Below are 24,369 nucleotides of genomic sequence, written 5' to 3'. Positions count from 1 at the left end.
TTAATGCAAAGCAGACTGGGAGGAAAAGCAAGCTGGAGAGGATGGACGTGGGAGAGCTTCAGGAGTGGACTGAGCCACCACCCACAGACGTCCTGAGGAAAGCAGCTGCAGCTGTCCAGGTCCTGATATCAAACCATTCCAGATCCAGGAAACAGACCTCGACTGTAGCTCAGTGCTCCAAAGTCCTGTTTCCAGCGTTTCGTTTGGAAATCTCAGTCCCGGAGTGTGGAGGGAGAGAAGCCGAGGTGTGAGGTCTCTGCAGCCTGTGATGATCTGAGCTGTCGTGTCACCTGCTGCTGTTGGTCCACTGTGATTTATCAAGTCCAGAGTCAATGCTACGATCTACCAGGAGACTTTAGAGCCCTTCATGGTTCCCTCTGCTCACAGGCTTTATGGAGATGCTGCTTTCCTCTTCCTGCAGGACGCAGCAGCTCCTCACAGAGCCAGAACTGCCAAATGGCTCCTCATCATGTTGTCATTAATTTAGATAACTTCATAAATCCTGTGCTTGTATCTGCTAACTGCACTGATCGTTCTGCAGACTAACAGTTAGAAAACACCTGAACTAAGGTGTGGCACCTGGGATCGGGCTCAGCCACGCCCCCCAGTCTCCTGCGTGCTCCTCGAGCATCGCCAAACTGTTTGGCGGAGTTTGACGGATTCTCGGCGTGTCTGCGAGAAAATGGAGATCAGCTCCAGTGTTTTATTAAATATTCATGTTTGTGGTATTAAACTGACAGATGTAATTTCCTGGAAGTTGGAGGGGGAGGAGCCGCCGTGCAGAACAGCGAGAAATGAAACTGAAAGTGTCGGACTCCATTTTGGAGCCTGCAGAGCAGAAGGAGCGACAAAAGGTGAGTTCAGCATATTAATAACTATTATTCTGCTCTCAGAGACTCTGCGGACTGAACAAGGAGAATAAACAGGGGTCAGTTCATGACGTTTTACTTCCTGCGACTCTTGAAACTGACGCGTCTTTCTTTCTGTGGGTGTTTCTCAGACTGAGAGAAGATGAAGAATTTGGAGGAAGAGGAGGACGGAACAACGCCTCTGAGGAGCGCCCCCCACAAACATCCTCCCCCAGCACTCAGGAATGAACTCGGAGCCCTGGATTTAAAGTAAGAGGCTGTTTCTGCAGCTGGATCAGGAAGGGCAAAATCTTTATGGCTGCAGCATTAAACTCACCATCTGTGCGCATGCGCTGTGAGTGAGTTCAGGGTGCACCAGTGGAGGAGGGAGAGCAGTTTGATCCCCTGTTAGAGACCAGAGGGGTTTCAGTATGAAGTTCAACAAAACCCAAAACTTCAGGCAGAGATGGCGGGAATCCAAGTATGGAAGCTTGTTCCCGCCACTAAAACAAGATAATCCATAACTCAAAATTTCAAGTTAGGTATCTGAAAAAATTCGAGCTAATAATTCAAACTTTGAAAAACAACTTGAATTTTTGAGTTATAGACGCAAAAAGTAAAAAAAAAAAAAAATGAAACAAGCTTCCGTACATGTGGAAGTTTGTTTCTGCTGCTGCAACTAAAGATTATTTTGGTAGTTGACTAATGTGTTAATTATTTTATCAATTACTCAAAGATTGTTTCAATCTTACCTCACCTGTTCAAGCCTGCCCACCTGTTAACGTCACCTTGTTGTCTCCATCACAATAAATATCAAATATCAAGGCATAGGCGACATATGCGGGTGCATAGGGACCCCTGACCACCAGGGGGCCCCCAAGCTCACCTACATTTGTGATGAAACTGTTCTTTTTTAACATGCCAGCGTCCTAAAAGAAAGAAGAAAGAGTAGGCCACTTGCTGACTGACTGCGTGAATTCAGGTAGTTTGGGCAGGCATGTGCGTAGGCAGTGCTCCAGGTGACCTGATGGTCCGTCAGTTTCGGTCATTTGTGGATGAAGCTATGAAACAGAAATGTGTCAGAAAGGAGCTGTCCCTGTGAGGCAGAGAGGGGGGAAAGGAGAAGATTAGAGGAAGAAAAAAGACAAAGTTATGTTTCCATGAGCAATTACAACACGTTTAGATTGTAACCTGCTCCACACGTAGTTACCTACCACCCGTCAGCCTGTGTCAGTGTCCAGTGGCGCCCCTATGCACTATATGCAATGCATAGGGGCGCCGCACAAGAGGGGGGCGCCAAAACGATGTGGGAAAATATTTCTCTAGTTGCATTTTCTGTATTTAACAGCTGTGCATATGACATGATCAATAACAGAGGCGCTGCGCTGATTAGGCGCCCCTGCGCTCCTTCACCTCCCCTCCTCCTGTCCCATTTAAAGACAGTCGGTAAATTATGTCATAGAAGTCTTGTATTTTATAAGTCCATGAATAAGTGATCTGCACACATGAACACAGTAAATGTTGAGAGGATGCGGATGGTGCGTTTAGTGTGTGTGTGTGTGTGTGTGTGTGTGTGTGTGTGTGTGTGTGTGTGTGTGTGTGTGTGTGTGTGTGTGGTGTTCTAGCTAGCGGTTGATCGCAAGGCGCCGCGCCAGGCTGAGACGCTTCACTTTCGGAGCTCTGCTGTCTCTGCATTTAGCAAACAGGATTTATTTAAATCAGTAAAATAAATTTCAATGGCCAGAATACAGCAGCTTTTTTCCTCAACACATTAAATAAAATATAAAATTATATTATCCTTCAAAAATCACATTAGGAAAAATGAATGAAACTGATGAAAAGTTGCAAATTTTTCAGGTAAAAACTGTAATGTGAATTTCTGCGCTTCACAGTTGGAAAAACGCTGCATAAACTGCGCAGTGTGTCCAGTTTATCAGCAAATAGCGCAGCTGCAAACAGCGGTGGAGACAAGTTATCACGCGGTCCAGTCCCCAAAGCTGCAGGGACGCATTATGATGCTTCATGAGAAAAGTCGACTCTCAGCCACCTTTCATCCCGGAGCCCTGCTGAGGCTTTTCCTTCACTTTCTATGAACTGACAGATTTCCTCAGGCAGCTCATCGCACCTGTGTAATAAGGCGCGTCACCAAATTCAGAAACTATTTACTCCAGAAAAGACTGAAACTGCCTCTTACAAAGTTCCCTGTCTGTGTTTCGGTGTTTATGACGCGTTCTGTCTTCAGGACTTTGCTGCGCAGCGTTTCCTGCTGTGTGACGCAGTGATGCACTGTCAGCTCACCTGTGCAGGTCTCCTCTTCATCTTTTCCGTATCTGTCCCACCAATCCGCTCTTTTCCCCGCAGCGCAAGTGAGGAAAAGAGACAGATGGTTTACCTCCGATGTCAGCGTTCAGGTCTTTTGCCTCCCACCTGTTTGGAAAATCCCTGTTTTCCACTTTTCGTTTGGTCATTTTTGGGGGAGTCAGGCAGCTTAAATGTCACTGTAAAAAGTGCTGACCGATGTTTTCTCCGCTGATCACTGATCAATCGGCAATAGGGAAAACGGGTTAGCGCACAGTTCTTGGCCTGCCGGCAGCTGCTGCAGTGCGTGGAATTTGTAGTATAAGTGGTGGGAGCACATTTACCCGCGGCCTATTAATAATAACTATATGAAATCATCTTGCTGGCCGTATAAAATTAGATCGTGGGCCGGAAGTGGCCCTTAGACCTTGAGTCTGACACATGTGACATAGAGAAAAACTGCAGTACGTTAAAATGGGCAGATGAATTGTTAGTACGAAAAATTATTTCTTATCCAATTACTTGAATAATTGATGGAATAATCGATACAATACTCGATTCTGAAAATAATCGATAGCTGTATTCAGAAAGCCATAGTCAAACATTAGTTTTCAGCACCAGTGGAGCTGTGAAAGGCCTTCAAGAAAAATGACCTGCACCTCGAGAAATGTAACTACAGGTTCACGAAGACTGTGATTAGGCTTTAGATGTGCTTTCTGGTTACATGTGTAGGCCCCTTCACTCAATTAACAATCGGGAGCAGCTTTTAGCGGTTAGTATTAGCTTGCTAATTAGCATTACCACCACCGCCCCTGGGGGGGGGCGCCTAAAAATGTGTCCGCATACACCTCAGAAAGTATATAGCTGCGCCCCTGTCAGCGTCTTACCGCGGACAAGTGAGCTGTCAATTCTGAGCCGCAGTCAAGCCAGCCGCAGCTCATCCGCCGCTTAAATTTTCTTGCACATCTACCCTAGGGTTTATGGTAGTGCGCCTCCTTCGCTGCTGATTTCCATTCACCAGACCAAAAACAACCTGTCCTGTCGTTTTCCTCAGTCAAGATGTGTTCCTTTAATCGTGTGAATTTTTCTGGTAATCAGCTTGCATTAGAAATTCATGCAGATCTTCACCATGACCTGCAATAAATTCTAGCTGATTACCTTTTTTTTTATATGTGGCTGGTATGCATGCAGAAAATTAGAATAAATAAACACATGCATATGTTATAGTTCTGTACAATTGTAATTATAAATCGACAGTTCAGAACATATTGAATAAACTCAATCCAGGATGCTCATATGATATTTAAAAAAAATCATTAAAAAATATCCCTGGCTGTGAAGTTCCATCACAAAGTACTGCAGGATTCCACAGAAATAAAGGGACAAATTAAGTAGATGTGAAAGAAAAACATGGAAAAATTCCTAAAAAATCAGCACTGGAAGTTGACGTGAAATTCCCAGCTGATTATGAATCTAGCTGACATCCTCTGTATGTGTGCAGAGTCTCATCACAATTTACTGTAGGATTACACAGAAATTGAAGGTGTAATATACTCATATTCACCAAAGGTAACAGTATGAAAAATACATTGAAAAATTCCAAAAAAATCAGCGCTGGAAGTTGACGTGAAATTCTCAACATAATCTGCTTCTGCCTGTTCCCCTCTGCATGTGTCCAGAGTCCCATCACAATTTACTGTACAAGGTTCAGTGGACAGGACATGCTAGCTTTGTATATCTTAGCTTTATTAATGCATGTTCAGACATAACTGCATTTGTGAGCTGTGGTGGTTTAATCCCACTGGTTTACTCACTGTTCCTGTGGTGACAACGTTTTGTTGTTTTCACACTGTGGTCAGGTTGCATAGATAGACTAGTGGACCTCACTTTTATGCCCCATTTTTGCTCTTAGCGTACTTCCACCATGCCATTTTGTGGTATAGCAGCGTAATAACATTTACAGTACTGGGCCCAATTGTTGACCACTTGTGTTTGATGTTAACTTGAAATTTTGAGTTGTGGAGGTCTCTTTTTTTTTTCTGTTGGCAGAAACAAGCCTCCATAGGTATGAGCAGGTTATCAACTCTGTATTCAGGCTCTCTGTGCATAAAAGGAGGCATTTGTTATCTGACTCTTTTACACAAAGTAGATCGATTGAGTCCTGCCTACATCAGTCAGAGACATCATCAGAGGAGCAGCTGAATGATAAAGAACATTAAAATATAACAGCAGACCAACACTGATGCTGGAAATCATCAGAAAAACCATTAATCATGAGTTGATATATTAATTATACTGTGCTGTGCTCTCTCTAATAACTGTCTCTAACTGTTCACAACAATAAGGCAACAAAATAATGCTGCAGAAAAACATGTATTTTTTTTTACTGCTGAATTCATTAAGTGCGTAGTAAAAATGAAAGCTCGGTGCGCTCAGTGCTGCAGCACATTAGAGCTCAGCTTCAGTTCCAGCAGAGTAAATTATCCAGTTTAAGAGCAAATATGAAAATGCAGTTTAGTTTCTGCTGCTGTGACTTTACAGCTGAGCTTCCTTTGGTGATGTTGGTGAGAACCAAATCAGCAGTTTGCACAGATAAAACTTTTTTCTCCCAGCAGAGTCGCTATCATACTTTAGGCACACACCAAAACTCTCAAAATAACCTGCTCACGCCCAGGTTATATATTTATCATAAATTACTAATGTGAGCTAGTTTGTTGTACAACCATTTACAAAAAAAGAGAATGCATTGATTGGCAAATCTCACAATCTTAGAATTTTTCATTTCCTGATGCGCAGACACGGCAGAGGTCTGCAGGCATGCCAGTTCAGCACCCACACTTGTCTACTGTGAAGCCCTGCTGCTGTGAGAGCTGCAGTAGCTTATCATTGTCTCTCTGAAATATGCAACACCTACCGTTAAAAACATGTCGTCCGATAGGAGCGTGCACTCCCCTCCAAAGGTACTGGAACATGTCACTGACAGGTGTGTTTTATTACACTGATTATTTAAACAGTAAATAGTGAATTTCTGCACTCAGGCTCAGATTGGGGTTCTGCCTGTGCAGACTGTGCATTTACAGTTAGAGGAGGAACCAACATGAAACCAGAGAGCTGCAAAATCTCCAGAGGGCAGGAGTGAAGGTATCACAATCTGCTGTTCACAGAAGACTTCATGAGCAAAAGTACAGAAGCTTCACCTGATAGATGCAAACCACTGATAACACTGAAGAACGAGCCTCAGAAACTTTGTAACAAGGTTTGATGGACTGATGAGACAAAGATGAACTGTTGCCATGGTGATGGAAAGGCTAAAGTTTGGAGACAGAAAGGATCTGCTCATGATCCCAAACATACGAGCTCACCTGTGAAGCACGGTGGAGGTGATGTCGTGGCTTCTTCTGGGAGGGGCTCATTGATCTTCACTGATGATGTCACCATGATGGCAGCAGTACGATGAACTCAGTCTACAGAAACTTTTTGTGTCAGTTTATAGAAAGATGGTTGTGTTTGTATGCAGTCTTGGCTTGTAGCTTCACGTCTGTATTCTTTGCTTCTCTGTATGACCTCAAGTTTGGCAATAAAGATTTAGATTTTGGACTGTTATTGCCCCTGGTGTAACTGACCGTCACATAAAACACACTAGAATGCTGAATATGTTCATTATTAAATATGAAATATCACAGTATAACGTTTCCAGTTAAAACACTTGAGTTCCTGTGTAGCTGTGATCAGTGCCAGGAGTCCTTAAACTTCTTATCTCTGTGTTTCAGCAGTGAGCAGCACAGACACAGAGCAGAGCCTCCAGTCTCCAGCTGTCTGTCCATGAAGAGCGACTTCTCCAGAGACGACCCTCCATACTTCAGCAATGACCCCGGACCCTCAAACAAAAAGTGAGAGACCGTTTCCTGTGTACACAGACCTGATGGTCAGCATTCAGCAGGAGGAACAAAGTTACTCTGACACAAAGCTATTAGTCCACGTATGTTGCTGCATTCCAGCAAAGTGTTTATTGATTATTCATAAATTCTTAAATCAAAATATGATCACATTTATAACTTTTATTACAGAAATTAGCAGGATGCAACCATTCGAGTCATATTTGTTTGACAGATTACAATTTCCTCACACGAACGTTACTCATGGAGCTCCACAGGGTTCTGTACTAGAGCTGCTACTTTTCACCATATAAATCCTTCATCTAGTCAATATTATTATAAAATATTACATATTTTTACATTTCTGTTTGCCATGGATATCAGCTGTATCCGTCTATGAAGCCTGACAACACAAACCATTTTTGTCTCAAAGACAATATTTTAACAGGCTTAAATTTTTTGATTTTAAATTCAGAGAAAACTAATTCACCAAACATGAACATAAAGATCTCAGAAAAATGGTGTCTAAGCAGATACTTACTCTTGATAAGGGACTACTTTTTCCTCTTTTTCTTGTCATTTGGGATACATGCAGGCGTGGTTAGCGCTCAGACTCTGGCGTAAAATTCAAAATGAGGAGTTCTTTTGGTTCTTTTTGTTGTCTTGTGCTATTTTCAATGAAATATAGGTTCTACGTGATTAATGACAAGACGCATTTTGTTATCATTTACAAAGCTCTAGGAATACACTGGAACAGGACAACAGAGGCAGTTCTAGAGTCAGTGTAACTGAGCCCAGGTTCCTGATAATGAATACACTTTGACTCCATTCCATATAAAACACATTATGGAGCAGTGATCAGGTTTTAGTATCGTGATGCATGGAAAATTTTACTAAATATTAATCCTGAACTTTGGCCCTGTTTGCCTGATTCTGACAGGATAATAATAATGTGTGATTTATTATATGTTTGTGCACAGACACAGAGCAGAGCCTCCAGTCTCCAGCTGTCTGTCCATGAAGAGCGACTTCTCCAGAGACGACCCTCCATACTTCAGCAATGACCCCGGACCCTCAGACACAAAGTAAGAGACCTGATGGTCAGCAGGAGGAACAAAGTTATAAGATATGACAATTCACATATATTTGTCTACTCCAGAAATTTCAAGGCGCAGACCTTTGTAGCTTTTGTAGCTGCTCCATCCACCCTGTTTGTTTCACACAGAGAAACATCTGCAGTACGGAAGTTAAAATATGCTGATGAATTGTTAAAATTAAAAATTATTTCTTATCCAATTACTTGATTAATTGACGGAGTAATCAATTGAATATTTGATTACTAAAATAATTGATAGTTGCAGCCCTGCTTGTATTCAGAAAGCCATAGTCAAACATTAGTTTTCAGCACCAGCAGAGCTGTGAGAGCCTTCAAGAATAAAATAACTATAGTTCCCAGCAAGATGATGTCACTTCCTGTTGTTGCATTTAAAAACGTGATAGTTATGCTCACAACATGGTGGCTGATATTCAAATGTAGGAAATGCTTTTAGCAGCTGAGGAATCTGGATTATGTTTTTGTTGTGTATTTTTTTATGTGATTTCTGCAAACACAGTGGAAGGAAACGGCACTCTGGGACACATTAAATGCTTGATATATAAATGTAACTTTTCTGTATTATATGTAAAAATTATCATTCTATTGATCTAATAAGGCCTGATTTAGAGTTCTGCATTGATTGTTTGTGCATAACTGAAAATCCTCTCTGAACCAAACCTGACATGCACCTCGAGAAATGTAACTACACATCCAAAAACACTGATTACTGCTTTCCAGTTACATCTTAGGCCCCATCACTCAACTAACAAGTGGGAGCAGCATTTAGTGGTTAGCATTAGCTTACTAATTAGCATTAGCGTTACCGCTGGCGTGAGAAATATTTCTTGCTAGAACCCTGAAGTTACCATGGCCACCACCAATGGTAACGGCAGAGAAGTAAGTAAGTTGTTTCTCCGCCATTAGTACATTGAGCTAGTGGTGGGCAGATGGATCCTAATATCCATAATATGGATGCCAACGTTGTATTGGTATTGATCAATATCAGTGTAATGAGATCGATACTTTGGCTTCAGTTTCTCTCCTGTATGCAGTGCTGCGGTTTCATCAAAGATGCGAGCTGACTGTCTAAGTGTCGCTCCTGTCACAGCACAGAGCACTTTGCTCCTCCCCTCCCCACAGTGTTTTATTATACTGTCATGTGATGCATAACATATTTTATTTGGGAAAAAAAAAAGGATTTTGCTATGAAACATTTAAATCAAATTTAAATTTGAATTTGTAGAAAATTAGTGAATGAAGGAACATTTTTTATAATACTTTCTGAACGATCTACCTGGAAAAAAGTTTGCATTTGTTCCTGAGTGATGATTTTGTACACTTCATTTATGTCACAGCTGTGTGCGGGCAAGGCAGGGAGGACCCCAGTGCAGGACACGGCGAGAGTAGGTTCGGAGGGAAGTTTATTTGAAAACTCAAATAATTACCAAACAGTACACTTGAAACTTGAAACTCGAAAGCAGGAAAAACTCGAAGGACAACACACACAGGCAAAACTGACGAGGACCTGAACACTGAACCAAACAACACTGAGACTTAAATACACAAAGGAAACGAGGGGTGAGGGGAAACAACTGGGAACAACAGGTGAAATAAATGAGACTAATGACAAAGGGGAAGCAAAACTAAACACAAAGCACAAGGAACACGAGACTGTCACAATAAAACAGGAACTGACTAAACATAACAGATACTAACCTAAACACAGAAAACTTAATGCAACATTACAAAACGAAACAACAAAGGAAACCAAACCGCACACTCAAATAACAAACAGAGAAACTAAAAGCAACACTAAGAAAACAACCTGAAAAGTACAACAAAAGAAAGCTACACAAAATAACTCAAAACGCTGGGCCACCGGCCCAGGATCATGACAATTTATGAAAAAGAAAAAAAAATTCCAGACATCAATGTGTGGGGAAAATTGTTTTGTTAATGTTCTATTGTTTCAGAACAATAACTTTTATTTTGATAAAGTATTTTCTACTTACATATAAACTTTGCGCAGTTCTATCCTGGGTTTTAACTAATTAATGATCCAAAGGAAAAAAATCTCAAACCAGTTAAACTTCATGGAAATTCTTCATAATTATTAAAAAAGTATTGGTATCAGTATCGGTGATAATGGCCCTGTGTTTACTTTACATAGGATCGATACCAAATCTTGAAGTATTGCACACAACTACATTGAGCAGCATACACCAGGAGTGATTGACAGTGCTAAGACCCTCCTCCTGGCTCTGACTGGTTGTTTTTGACTGGGAGCGGTTCAGGGAGGAGGTGGAGGAGCTCCATTTTTTTCGCAGATTATCGGTCTCATACTGTCTGACATGGTGACAGTTTTAACAAATATGTAAAAACCAGATTTTTTATAAAAGTTACATCCTGCAGCTTTAATCTGTATAAGATTAAAGGCTTTAGTTCTTACTGTGGATGAGTGTTTGCCATTTTTTCAGTTTTACACATTTAGCTATGTGGTTTTGAAAAAGCATCCATTTTTACAAAGGTTGTTGGTTTAAAAACATTGCATTGTTTATGAAAGGCAGAGAAAAGTTAACACTATTGTGATGAACTATGAATAATTGTTTTACATTCTGTGATAAATGATGGAAGTCACCCAGGAGGATTAAATGAAGATGGTTATATTTATTTGAGCTGTGAGTTTTTAATATCAGGATGATTTTATGGGAATGTGGATCTTTCAGATCAATTTGAAAAGTGATTTTGATCATGTTTCACATTTTATTGGGTCATGTAGCGTCAGGCACCGGTCTTGGTCTTGACTCGGTCTCGCCCCCCCTCGGTCTTGGTCTCGACTGGTCTTGCACCCTAAAAGTCTTGGTCTTGTCTCGGTCTCGGGTTAGGTGGTCTTGACTACAACACTAGAACAGGACAACAGAGGCAGTTCTAGAGTCAGTGTAACTGAGCCCAGGTTCCTGATAATGAATACACTTTGACTCCATTCCATATAAAACACATTATGGAGCGGTGATCAGGTTTTAGTATCGTGATGCATGGAAAATTTTACTAAATATTAATCCTGAACTTTAGCCCTGTTTGCCTGATTCTGACAGGATAATAATAATGTGTGATTTATTATATGTTTGTGCACAGACACAGAGCAGAGCCTCCAGTCTCCAGCTGTCTGTCCATGAAGAGCGACTTCTCCAGAGACGACCCTCCATACTTCAGCAATGACCCCAGACCCTCAGACACAAAGTAAGAGACCTGATGGTCAGCAGGAGGAACAAAGTTATAAGATATGACAATTCACATATATTTGTCTACTCCAGAAATTTCAATTCAATTATTTATATAGCGCCAAATCACAACAAACAGCCATCTCAAGGCGCTTTATGTTGTAAGGTAAAGAAAACCCAACAGTCAAAACGACCCCTTATGAGCAGCACTTGGTGACAGTGGGAAGAAAAAACTCCCTTTAACAGGAAGAAACCTCCATCAGAACCAGGCTCAGGGAGGGGGGGTCATCTGCTGAGGGGGGGCTGAGGGGACATGCTGTGGAAGAGAGACAGAGATTAATAATAACTAATGATTAAATGAAGAGTGGAGTATAAACAAAGTAAATAAGGTGAATGAAAAGAAACAGTGCATTATGTGAACCCCCCAGCAGCCTAGGCCTATAGCAGCATAACTAAGGGAGGGTTCAGGGTCACCTGATCCAGCCCTAACTATAAGCTTGATCATAAAGGAAAGGTTTAAGCCTAATCTTAAAAATAGAGAGGGTGTCTGTCTCCTGAATCCAGATCCAGATCTCAATCCAATGGAGCATCTGTGGGATGTGCAGGACAAACAAGTCTGATCCATGGAGGCCCCACCTCACAGATTCCAGGAATTAAAGGACCTGTTTCTAAGATCTTGATGCAGATACCACAGCGCACCTTCAGGGGTCTAATGGAGTCCATGCCTCGATGGGTCAGGGTTCTCCTAGCAGCAGAAGGAGACCAACACAATATTAGGCAGATGGTCATAATGTTATGTTTGATTGGTGTATATGCAGATGATACCAGCTACATCTGCAGCCATGGGAAACAGAGTTTTCACAGGACTGTATGCATTCCTCTGACAAGCTAACTACAGTCTGATCCTTTAGCTCATAGACCCACCTTTAGCAGCAATAACTAGAAATAAAAATTTTCTCTATGACTTTACTGGTCTCTCACATTGTTGTTGAGGAATTTTGGCACATTTGGTGGCATTCAGATATATACAGCTTTCATTTATATACAACTCCCTTAAAGTCTCCTTATAAATTCAAATATTTTTATTTTTATTTGGAATGCAGGCAGGAAAGTTTAGCACCTGGACTCTTTCACTATAGACCCATGCTGAACATAGTTTGGCCTTTTTAAAAAACAGGTTGCAGCATGTTGCTCTGAGCGCTGTCATTCAGCATTAATGGTGCCTTCACAGATGTGCAAGTTACCCATGCAAAGTGCACAGATGCACTCCTGCAGATACTGGCTTTTGAATTTTGCACTAATAAAAAGCCAGTGGGTTCCTCTGCTCTTTGGCTCAGAGGATATGGTGTCATGTTTTTTGTTTGTTTTTTACAAGAATTTCAAATTAATATCGGGCTCTGCAAAAACAAAAAGATAGCTAGTACGGTATTAAGCTTTAAAATTCATGATATTGTACTGATCAGAACTGAACAGCATTTCTGCAGACAGCACGTCACCTCATATGAGGACCAGTCTGCTTCGTCAGAGGCCTCCCACTGTCACCAGTATGGACAAAGCTCAGGAATCAAAGCTGGAGTCCAGACAGCCAATCAGAGCAGCTATGAACCAAGTAAGACTGAACATGGATTTGCTGGTGGTTTCATTTCTGAAAACTGTACTTTCAGACATTTGAGGGTTTTCTTGTACTTTGTTTTCGTGCCTTTCAGTGGATGCTGGTCTGCAGAAGGTTTTAGATGAACATAAGATCAGTCTGAGGAAGAAATGCAAACATGTGACTGAAGGAAGTGATGAAAGAGAAAGTAAAATCCTCCTCAACAGCATCTACACTGAGCTCTACATCACAGAGGGACAGCCTGAAGATGTTAATACACAGCATGAGGTGAGGCAGCTGGAGACACCTTCCAAGATCACTCTCCAGGACACTCCAATCAAGTGCCATGATATCTTTAAAGCCTTACCTGACCAACCGACACACATCAGAGTGGTTCTGACCACGGGCATCGCTGGCGTTGGAAAAACCTTCTCAGTGCAGAAGTTCAGTCTGGACTGGGCAGAGAACTTGGAGAACCAAGACATCAGTGCGGTGGTTCTGCTTTCATTCAGGGAGCTGAACCTGATCAGAGATCAGCAGTACAGTCTTCTGGAGCTGCTCCATGTTTTCCATCCAACATTACAGAAGGTCCCAGCAGAGAAGCTCGCTGTCTGGAAGCTTCTGTTCATCTTTGACGGCCTGGATGAAAGCAGACTTTCATTGGATTTCACCAACAGGAAGCTCGTGTCTGATGTCACACAGAAGTCATCAGTCAGCGAGCTGCTGACAAACCTCATCGAGGGGGAGCTGCTTCCCTCGGCTCTCGTCTGGATGACTTCCCGACCTGCAGCAGCCAATCAGATACCTCCTATATTTGTGGACAGGCTGACAGAAGTACGAGGCTTCACTGATGCCCAGAAGGAGGAGTACTTCAGGAGGAGGCTGAGTGAGGAAGAGCTTTCCAGCAGAGTCATCTCCCACATCAAGGCCTCCAGGAGCCTCCACATCATGTGCAGAATCCCAGTCTTCTGCTGGATCACTGCTACAGTTCTGGAGCACATGTTGACCACAGAGGAGAGAGGAGAGCTGCCCAAGACCCTGACTGACATGTACTCACACTTCCTGTTGGTTCAGACAAAGAGGAAGAAGAACAAGTACCATGAGGGACATGAGACGAGTCCACAGGAGCTGACGGAGGCTGACAGGGAAATTCTTCTGAAGCTGGGGAGGCTGGCGTTTGAACATCTGGAGAAAGGAAACATCATGTTCTACCAAGAAGACCTGGAGCAGTGTGGTCTGGATGCCGCTGACGCCTTGGTGTACTCTGGAGTTTGTACAGAGATCTTCAGAAGAGAGTGTGTGATCTTCCAGAAACCAGTCTACTGCTTTGTTCATCTGAGCATTCAGGAGTTTCTGGCTGCAGTCTACATGTTCCACTGTTTCACCAGCAGGAAGATGGAGGTGCTGAAGCAATTCCAGGGGACAAACAGTGACACATCTCTGGCTGTTTTTCTGAGCAAAGTCATGGATAAGTCCCTCAAAAGTAAAAATGGCCACCTGGATCTGTTTGTCCGCTTCCTTCATGGCCTCACTCTGGAGTCCAACCAGAGACTCTTAGGAGGTCTGCTGGGTCAGGCAGAGAACAGCCCGGAAATCATCCAGAGAGTCATCAACAACCTGAAGGAGAAGAAAGCAAAAACTGCCCCTGACAGAAGCATCAACATCTTCCACTGCCTGATGGAAATGAATGAACTCTCAGTCTATCAGGAGATCCAAGAGTTCCTGAAGTCAGAGAACAGATCAAAGAAAGAGCTCTCTGAGATCCACTGCTCAGGTCTGGCCTACATGCTGCAGATGTCGGAGGAGGTTCTGGAGGAACTGGACTTGAAGAAGTACAACACATCGTTGGAGGGTCGATTGAGACTGATCCCAGCTGTGAGGAACTTCAGAAAGGCTCGGTGAGTCCGGGTGGAGATGTTGTGTCTCTGGAATATTCTGGAGGGCTCTGGATATGAAGCTGACAGCAGTATGTTCAATAAGTTCAGCTCCATAAAAAGTATCAAAAGTCACATTAAATACAATGGATATTAAAATGTTTCTAAATAAGATGTCCTCATGATTGCTTTGTGTAGTCCGATTGTAACAGACTGACAGACTGTGGACTGTATGGTGGCCTAAATTCATCTCCTTTCTGCCTTTCTCAGCAAGATTAAAGAAAATCCAAGATTTTAAATCTGTAGGCCTGAGACAGAATTCTACTTTTATGTCAAACCCAGATAAGATTTACTGATATGAAGAGTAAAAATCTTTCTGTGTGCACGACAGACTTCCCGGCTGTGAACTCTCAGATACTCACTGTGAAGTTCTGGCCTCAGCTCTGAAGTCCAGATCCTCCAATCTTACCCATCTGGACCTGAGTGAAAACAACCTGAGGGATTCAGGGATGAAGCTGCTGGCGGGTGGACTCAAAAGTCCCAACTGTAGACTGGAGGTTCTGAGGTCAGTTCACGGTTTAAGAAAACTCAATTAAAAGTTTTTGGTTTTTAGTTAAATGATTTATTAAGCTGATCATTAAACTACTTGGAGGCTCCAGCAGATAAGATGCACTGGAGGGACAGCAGAGCGGAAGAGGGGAATATTTTAAATTGTTTATCCTTTAAGTTCAGTTGTTTTAGCTTTATTTTAGAGATCTTTCAGTAATGGAGGTGTAATACTACTAAAACTAATGGGATAAAGTGTTTTGTAGACACACAGCAGACCAAAAAAAAAATGTTAGAAGGACTATAATTTCGCTCTGTGACCTGTTAATAACAGGTTTTTGTGCTTCTCTCAAGGAACCAGGTTTCAGCTGTCAGATTATGAACACCAAATATTCTCAGGTATGACCTTTGACTTTAAAACTGTTTTCAGTTTGAGTTTGTGCAGGCTCTCAGAGGCCAGCTTTGCTTCTCTGGTCTCAGCTCTGAAGTCCAACCCCATCCATCTGAGGGAGCTGGACCTGAGTAACAACAAGCTGCAGGATTCAGGTGTGGAGCAGCTTTGTGGTTTTCTGGAGAGTCCACTTTGCAGACTGGAGGTTCTGAGGTCAGCTTACCATCTGTTACTACTGCAGCTCTTACGTGTGTTTTAATTATGTTATTTAGATGCTTTTTTTTTTTTTTGTCATTCAGATTGCGGTCCTGGGGCTTGTCGTCAACCGGTTGTGGTTTTCTGGCCTTGGCTCTGATGTCTGACTCCTCCTGCCTGAGGGAGCTGGACCTTTCTGGAAACAACAAGCTGAAAGATTTGGGAGTGCAGGAGCTGTGTGCTTTTCTGGAGAGTCCAGACTGTAGACTGGAGAGTCTAAAGTCAGTCATCATTTCCTTTCTTTCCTCCTAACCTGCAGCCGCTTAGCGCTGCATTTTTTAAGTTGTCAGTTTTAGCTCCACCAGAACACAGAGATGGATTTTCCACCTCATTGGCTGAATCCTTTGAAACTTGTTAGTTGTTCATTTGGCAAACCAAATTTTCGACATTTGTAAACAATAGAAAAGTAAATATTGGCTCAAAGATGGCCGACCTGCAGCCACATTAGTATCTCACATATTGTACGAGTAAAACATCTGACAGCGGTGCTCTGCAGGCCGGCGGGTCTCCTGTATAAACTTGTAGATTTTGGATTATTAATCACTAAATTATGTCAATCAGGAATTTTGTTTTTGAAACTTACTTCTTATATTTTTTATTCAGATTGTGGGAGTGCAGACTGACAGGGTCCAGCTGTCGTGATCTGCTCTCAGCTTTGAAGTTGAACCCGTCCCACCTGAGGGAGCTGGACATAAGCTACAACAACTTGAAGGAGAAAACTGTGACGCAGCTCATTGGTCTTCAGGCGGATCCAAACTACAGACTGGAGACGTTCAGGTCTGTTAATTTGGTTCTGTTTTACTTAATGCAGCATAAAAACAATGAACTGCAGTGTTTTCAGTGGCTGCTGGGAAGCTGTGAGAGGAGAAGGGTGACAGACTTCAGGATCTAAAAGATGGAGCAAGTGGGCTTCACTCAGCAGCAGAGCAACAAATCTGAACATCTGATCAGTTTCATCTGTGTCGCAGTGCTGGGATCAGTCTGACTGAAGCCTGCAAATCGCTGGCTCTCATTTCAGAGAACCATCATTACAGTTAGTAACCATGTGGTCTTTATATAAACCAGAACCTCTGCTACGATCCAGATTTGTGTATTTGTCCTTCTGTCAGTTGATTGGTGTCAGCATCTTTACAGTCTATATTAAAGTGATATTTCAGAACATATTTCACTACAGAGCAGAATTAGGAGCTTCGTGAGGTGACGAGAGGGTGACGCCAGCTGAAGTGAGTCCTCAGTTTTTCCAAAGCTGGAGAATTGAGGGCAGAGTGCTGTGACTCTTTTGTATTTCTGCATGTTGAGGGGCATCTGTCAGTGTTACGAGTGTGGGGACATGAATGAATGTGGTGTTTGAAATTTGTCTTGAGAATAAAGTCAACGTGGACTTGAGTAAAATCTGCAGCTTTGATGCTAAAAGTCTCTGAGCTCAGCAGAGGAGAGGAAGCTGCTGCACCTCACAGCTCCTATTTATAATGTGCTTTATGAGCTGCATCACTGACTGACAGCTGACTGTGTGAATCTCTGTAAACACTAATTTATCACCTCTATTGTTTTTCTTTTCAGATGGGAGTCACCGATGCGCAAGTGAGCATACAGGAGAACGTCTTTGTGTATAGAGATGCTCTGACTGCGGCCGTATCACTGGGAAGATAAATTGAAAGATTGAGGAGTGCAGATGATTTTCAGTACTGCAGAGTGACTGCTTCACTTTCAGAAACATCATCCAGTTTCCTTTAAGCTCTGTGTGTGCCTGCTGGATCTGACTGAGCATCATCCCTGAATCTGAACTGCCTCGGCCTTCCTTTAGCTCTTTTTAAAAAAAATCCAGTCCAGGAACGAGCCCGTCTTTTTTTACATTTCTTCAGAAGAATATTGACTCGTTTCCTGATCAGTTCCAGTATTCAAAGCACATCTATGAGCAGCTGCAGGTCTCAGCAGACAGACGTCGGTGTAGAGCGCCATCTTTTTGACGCAAAGAAAACTGATAAGAGGTCAATTTATTCCCTCCAGGCCTGGAAATCTCATCCTCTTCTTCCCTTCGGCACCGTCTTTCAGGCATCTTCACTCAGGACCTTAAAGTCTAAGGAACCTTTTTTGTTATTGGACAGATTTATGTTCCCGGATGAAGCAGTAATGGAAAAGGTCAAATCTAATTCCATGAAACTTCTATAAAAAAGAGACAGTGACAGAAAGAAGAAGAAGAAACATCTTTGCTGGACCTTTGTTAGTTGTAACATGAGGTTCAACACAAAGTCCACACAAATATCTGCCGCTGTGTGTCAGCACCAACGCCTTTAAAGCTGCTGTTGGTGGGACTGTTCATTTTAATGTGTGTGTGCTAAATGCTAACAAGGACTCCGGCTTCCTCTGTGGACCCGATGGACTCGTTTGGACTCCGGTTTATTTTTATTTTGGTGATTGTCCACACGTTTCTGGGTTGGACAGAAAAAATGTGTTTGGAGGTATTTTCTCAGTATTTTGAGTTAATAAGTTTAAAACTAACCCTAAATTCAAGTTTGTTTTTTTTTCTTGGATTAATGTTAACTAATACCCGTTCTCTCTGCTGACTGACTTATTTGTATGAGCCCCAGCGACAGGTTTGGTATTTCTGTTTAATGCCTGTTTGCTTCTTTAAAACTAAATTATATATAAAAAAAAAAGTCATGATTTTTAATGCAGCCTCAGCCTGAATCATCCTGATCCAGACACAAACTTTTCTAGACTACAATTTCAGATTAGCAGCGCTCTCAACGGGACTACAGAACAGCAGAAAGGCGAGCGTGCGCGGCCATGTTCAAAATCACAAATCATAGAAAAATAAACACACTATCAGTGAAGAAAGAACATCTGGTTTGCTGTAGTTGAGTTTCTCTGTTTCCATTACTTTAGTCTATTTGACTGGGTGTGCTGTGGGATTTTTTTTGACACGCATCATTATTGCAACACAAAAAGTCACGAGTGATTCATTTACTGTTTTAAGACCTGCATTTGCTGTTTAAACACTGCAGCCCACTCATGCAGCTGCTTCGGCTTCACCTGGACCGGGCCTGCCAGCAGCTCTCGGCCTCAATGCACCAAATAAAGAGACATCTCGAAAGCCAAAGAAACTTAGAAACGTGTCATGCATCAGAAAAGTGCCTAATGTGTACCAGAGGCAGCCAGACATGTTCGTCTGATAAGGTGATGGAGGTCTAAGCTGGTGGAGTGGGGAGACTCCTGCATTAAAAAAAAAATTATTTGGATTAATATCCAAAAAAGGGAAGGTTTTATTTTTTCTTTTAACTTTGTAAAGGACGTGGACTTCACAGAGGGTGAACCTCAGTTTGAATAACACACCACATCACAAAGCTCAAATAATCTAAAGCTGGTTTCTTGAACATGGTGAGTTCAGTGCACTGAAACGGCCTCCGCAGTCCCCAGATCTCAGTCCACTGCAGCACCTCTGGGATGTGGTGAAACAGGAGGTTCACATCATGGATGCAGCCCACAAATCTGCAGCAACTGTGTGACGTTATGTCAACACGGACCAAAACCTCTGAGGAATATTTCCAGCAACTCTTTGAATCTACGACATGGAGCAACACAAGCATTCTTTTTCAGATATTTCTCTATATTTTTGCTTTTTCAGTTGAATGTTTGATGATTTTCCCGTCTTAGAAAACTCTTCAGACTGTATTAAAAAAATCAAATGGACGGTGTAAAAATCTGAACACAGGAAACGGCAGCATCAATAATCAGTGGCATTTCCCTTTAATGCATGTTGCAGAGACAAATTGAAGCACCACAGCAAAGAATAAAAACATCCCAGAACATAAAAACAGCAAAACTCCAAACACTGCATTTCAATTAGAAAACCATGAAAAAAATGCTCCATTTTCAGTGTTTACGCTCCAAACTCAGTTCATTAGTCATGATTCGATGAGTTTAAAATAAAATAAACTGTTTCGGCTCATAAAATGACTCGGCTCACATGATCGTTTCCTTAAAATCCACAATTTGGCCTTGAACTGAGTTTATGTTTCATAGTGTTGATGCAGATTTCAGTAAAAAAAAATCACAAAGACAAACATGACTGTAATACTTCAGCAGTTCCCAATCTGTGGCCAGAGACCACTAAAAGGGTCCTACGATGAGTCTAAAGTGGCCGTGTAACAATAAAGAGAGATCTGCATTTCTGTTACACTAAATTATTTGTATTTTTTATGACATTTCTCTATTTTTTGGCTTTTTTTTCTGTTGAGTATTTGACACTTTTTCCACCTTGGTGAATGCCCTCAGAGAAGGTAGCACGACCAAAAAAATCAGTCATCTGTCAGTAACTTCCTGGAAATGTAGTTTCCTGTTTTTTTCCTAATGAACACTTATTAAAGTATTAGTGTTTTGAGCTCTGCTTCAACAGAACATAAGGATTTTATTTAGCAGCTTTCTGGCTTTCTCCTCAGACCCTTAAAATGCCATAAAGGAAGAACAGGTGATGTGACTGAAAAGCATCAAATTTAGGAACCAACAAATGTTTAAAATGCAGGTTTAAAAATGTTTTCTGGGACACGTTTACCACTTTTTCACCAAATCTGTGCTGGAACCTGATCTAGAATCAGATCTGAGGGTTTTCAGCCCAAAAAAAAAAAAAGAAAAGAAAAACTGCTGCTGGTACCAAAAACCTGGCGGGGTCAGGGTGCCGCCAGAAGTATTGGCCTCAGTATTAGAAACACTGATGTCAGGTGGCTGTGGGAGGGGCTACAACAAGAAAGCCATCAAATTACTGAAACTTCTGCCCCGAGGACTCTGAGCACTACTGCAGCAAAAATTCACTTTTCCACTGCAGTGTTCCCACGCCTTCCCAGAGACACGATTTCTCCATCATGTCATGTTAGGAGGCACCCAGGAGGCATTCTAGTCTAAATATACTCATTCTATAAATGCATAGTGGTATTTAGCTGTTAGTTCTAAGGTGTTGACACCACCAGCCACGGCAGCAGCAGCAGCGCCTCATCGTAAGCTGAACTACAGCTCGGCTAAAATAGCACAGGGAAGCACCTTTACTGAAGAAAATGAGCTTCTATGCTGACGTTTCAGAGTAAACTTGACCACAGCGATGTGTAACCCCGTTCTCTGCACAGGCCTGTAAACATAACTCTGAAACACACGGGCCGGGAGCGGTTCAGAAACAGAGAGTTTAGTCTGCACAGTATTTTATTTTGAAAATTCATATTCTTTACGCTGTTTATATGTTTCCTGTGTCTGACTTACTGCTCTGTGCTGCTTAAAAGGACTTCCTTTAAGGAAAAATAGACCCGAGGCTATTACAAGCGAGCTGAAGCTGGAAGACGCTTCTGATGGACTCGCAGTCGTGATCATCCAGGATTAACCTGCAAGGAAAGAAGACTAAACTGACTTTGGGTGTGCGTGCCACACATTTCAGTGACATTAAAAAAAAGATGTGGTCACTGAATACAACATTTATAAGTGTAAAATGGCTCTTAAATACACACACAGTATTTATATGGACGGGGTTTGGCTTGTGCTCAATTTTGACCGTTACCAGACGGTTTTCTTTGAGACTGGTCTGATTTTTTTCTCCCATTTCATCAATTACTGAAAAAAAGGAACCAGTGAGAGGGAATTCAGATAATTCCTATACACTTCTACTTTAGCAATAACATATTTGGTCATAAACTGTACAACAACATCAACGAAAACTGTTAAAACTGTTTTGTTGTCCAAAGTTCAGTTCGGATGCATAAAATGTGGGCTCTGACCCTGACACAGACGAGGTCCGTGAGCTGGTGCCAATTCACTCGAGCACGGAGCTAAACGGTGAGTCTGGAGGGTCAGAAGTCGGAGTCGTCTGTGGCCGAGTTATCGGCAGCGGCGGAGACTCCAAAAGTCTGCGGGAGGCTTTCGCTCGCCTCCTGCTCACTCTTCTTCTTCTTGTTGTGGTTTTTGATGTGCACGCTCAGCCCTCGCTCAGTCATTTCGTAGATCTGACACTTGGCGCAGTAGTACGGCGACACCCCGACGTGCCTGAACTGGTCGGCAAGGTACGACACGAGCGACTTGAATCCTTTGTTGCAGATGTCGCAGCGTGGGATGACACCCGGGTGCTCCTTCTCCAGGTGCTTCTTCAGACCCCACCTCGACCCTTTGAACCCTTTCTTCTCCTCTGTGCCGGTTTCCGTCTCGGCCGCGCAGAGGCGGCAAACGAACACGGCGTCCTGGTTGGCGTGGCGTCTCGTGTGGGCGTCCAGCTCGATCTGAGTGCGGACCGACTGCTGGCAGGAGGTGCAGAAGAACGTCTTCTTCCCCTCCATGTGGTGCATCTGCTTTAAATGCACAGCCAGCCCGGACGCCCTCTTGAAGAACTTGCCGGGTGGCGGGCACATCGTACACACCAGTTTTTTACCTGAGCCTGAGTTCATCTTCATCACATCGCTGTAATCCTCCCCCAGTGCCAGCACGCTCTTATTGCTCACCACCAACTCCTCGCTTTTGACCTCTTCTTCCTCTGCTGCCACCCTCCTCTTCTGGCTCACCTGGGGTCGCAACCTCTGCGGTCTGGATGGCAGAGGGGCTATGGGGTTCTCGCTAACGGCTGTGTTTTTAGCACTCTGCTTTTTTGCTGGAAGCGACCGGTCTACGGACATCGTGAACTGGTAACTTTCTCCCTCCTCTTCAGGGTTCGAATACTCGATGACGTAGACGCCGTCATCATCGTCCTCTCCCACAACCTCCTCCTCCACAGGCACCGAGTACTCCACCTCGTAGAACACCTTCCCACCAACGTGCGACTGCTCTTCCGCAATGTGAGTGTCATCTATTCTCACCACCGTTATCTGGTCCATCCCGCCAGCGCCGTCCCAGTTTCCGTTTCCGGCCATGACCAAGGATGACGACGCTTTTTCTGCAGCTCCGCTTTGAACCGCCAGCTTTGCGGAAGATGTCTGAAAAGAGAAAAATATACTGTGTGATAGTACCCTGAAATGGATGAGACAAAGGGTTGTAGCTCGGAGTAGGCTGCACTCATTAAGGATTATTTTGTGTGGAAGAATAGTCATATATGTCAAAAGCCCCTTTTTATGTAAAAGGTGGATAACCACCGTCCTGATACTCATTACCTCCATTTTGTTGAGGCAGCTCACAGAAAGTCTGGCTGTGTTAAACCTGCTTTAGTGCACCCCTCGGGGCAGCCCAACCAAGTCTGTATGTGAGAAACACTGCATAAATACCAAATGTGTTCACAAAGAGAGGCAATATGGAGCTGCCAGACAGGAGGAAAGAGGCAACCCACAGAGACGTGCAGAGGGTTGGTGTGACAGAAGAGGATGCTAGGGATGGAGGCAGATGATCCTCTGCAGACCCCTGAAGCAGCAGCAGCTGATGGCTGCAGGTCTGCACTGTGATGGTGTTCAAGTCTCAGTAAAAACAGTCCCACTCAGACGCAACAGGAAACGAGTTAGTTCAGATTCATTAATATGTAATTGTATTTGGTCATAATTTGTATCCATAAATGTTTATATTTAATGAAATCATTGATGCACTTTATGCATTCAGTTATGCATTTTTACATAAACAGGCAACTATTAAAAAAGGTTATTTTCATACGATAGTTATAATACATGCAAATAATATATTATATACATGTCTAATAACTATTGTTTTATTATATATTTGATTATAAATGTTTATTATGTCAAATAATAACTCGTGAATGTAATGCATGCTGTAACTGTAAGTATGTTACTTTTTATTTATATATAACAGCAGAGCTGCTGTCCATAATTCACCACAAAGATCTTTTATTTTTGTACATTTTATTTTCCACAAATACATAGAGAGAGATATTACATAACTATAATTACATTTTTCTTAATTTTATTTATTCATTTATTTGAATTAAATTTTTTTAAAGGCACTTTTTAAGTGTTTATTTTGATGATTCCTGCTCTAACAAGACTTCCATTCAAAATGTTCTGTTTTAAGCAGAAGTGAGACGTGAGCAGCGATCCTTCACTTTTTAAACAAACACTTTGTTCTCTGACAAAGAAACCGTCACTACCTGTTTTTCTGCTCAGCTGTTTTCTCTTTATCCCTTCAAACAAACGCAAGAATCGAGTCAACACTCGGCTGTCGAAGTCAGCCATGACAGCTACCGTTAGCTTAGCAACGAAGCAGCTAATCAGCAAACAGGAGCAACTCTGAGGTCCAGCCGACAACGTTTTTCCACTGTGCACCAGTTGGCTATTTAACAGTAAAGGCAAAGAGCCGAACTGCACGCACAGGTGTTCAGAAACAGGTAATCATTCACCTTTAGTCGATGCAGGTGGGCAGATTTCGTGCAGAAAACTAGCTGAGCTGTGTTTTCTTCCAGGACAAAATA

At 42.5% G+C, this 24,369-nt stretch overlaps 2 protein-coding genes across 6 annotated transcripts; one reads left to right on the top strand and one right to left on the bottom strand.

The window, feature by feature from the left end:
* Window positions 1-713: 713 nt before the first annotated feature.
* LOC115799270 (NACHT, LRR and PYD domains-containing protein 5-like) lies at window positions 714-18,833 on the top strand. 5 transcript variants are annotated; one of them, XM_030756335.1, is made up of 12 exons: window positions 714-854; window positions 1,001-1,118; window positions 6,920-7,036; window positions 8,002-8,106; window positions 11,253-11,357; window positions 12,823-12,947; window positions 13,045-14,827; window positions 15,195-15,368; window positions 15,780-15,953; window positions 16,040-16,216; window positions 16,599-16,772; window positions 17,556-18,833. In XM_030756335.1, the coding sequence occupies exons 2-12, from the start codon at window positions 1,012-1,014 to the stop codon at window positions 17,578-17,580; spliced, it is 3,066 nt and encodes a 1,021-aa protein (XP_030612195.1). In that variant the 5' UTR covers window positions 714-854; window positions 1,001-1,011; the 3' UTR covers window positions 17,581-18,833. The 5 variants fall into 5 exon arrangements, 4 of the variants coding, with proteins under 4 accessions (XP_030612195.1, XP_030612194.1, XP_030612196.1 ...); XM_030756334.1 differs by having other exon boundaries at window positions 6,917-7,036; XR_004021547.1 differs by lacking the exons at window positions 16,599-16,772; window positions 17,556-18,833 and adding an exon at window positions 15,704-15,748 and having other exon boundaries at window positions 6,917-7,036; window positions 15,830-15,953; window positions 16,040-16,053.
* A 910-nt stretch (window positions 18,834-19,743) lies between these two features.
* LOC115799296 (zinc finger protein 26-like) lies at window positions 19,744-24,369 on the bottom strand. The gene is made up of 2 exons (XM_030756383.1): window positions 24,298-24,369; window positions 19,744-22,933 (listed from the first exon to the last, which is right to left on the bottom strand). The coding sequence occupies exon 2, from the start codon at window positions 22,868-22,870 to the stop codon at window positions 21,824-21,826; it is 1,047 nt and encodes a 348-aa protein (XP_030612243.1). The 5' UTR covers window positions 22,871-22,933; window positions 24,298-24,369; the 3' UTR covers window positions 19,744-21,823.

This window comes from Archocentrus centrarchus, chromosome 20 (assembly GCF_007364275.1).
Source record: "Archocentrus centrarchus isolate MPI-CPG fArcCen1 chromosome 20, fArcCen1, whole genome shotgun sequence".
In the NCBI taxonomy this organism is placed as follows: Eukaryota; Metazoa; Chordata; class Actinopteri; order Cichliformes; family Cichlidae; genus Archocentrus; species Archocentrus centrarchus.
The sequence above is the reverse complement of the archived record's forward strand: the minus strand, read 5'-3'. Positions and strand labels throughout refer to the sequence as shown.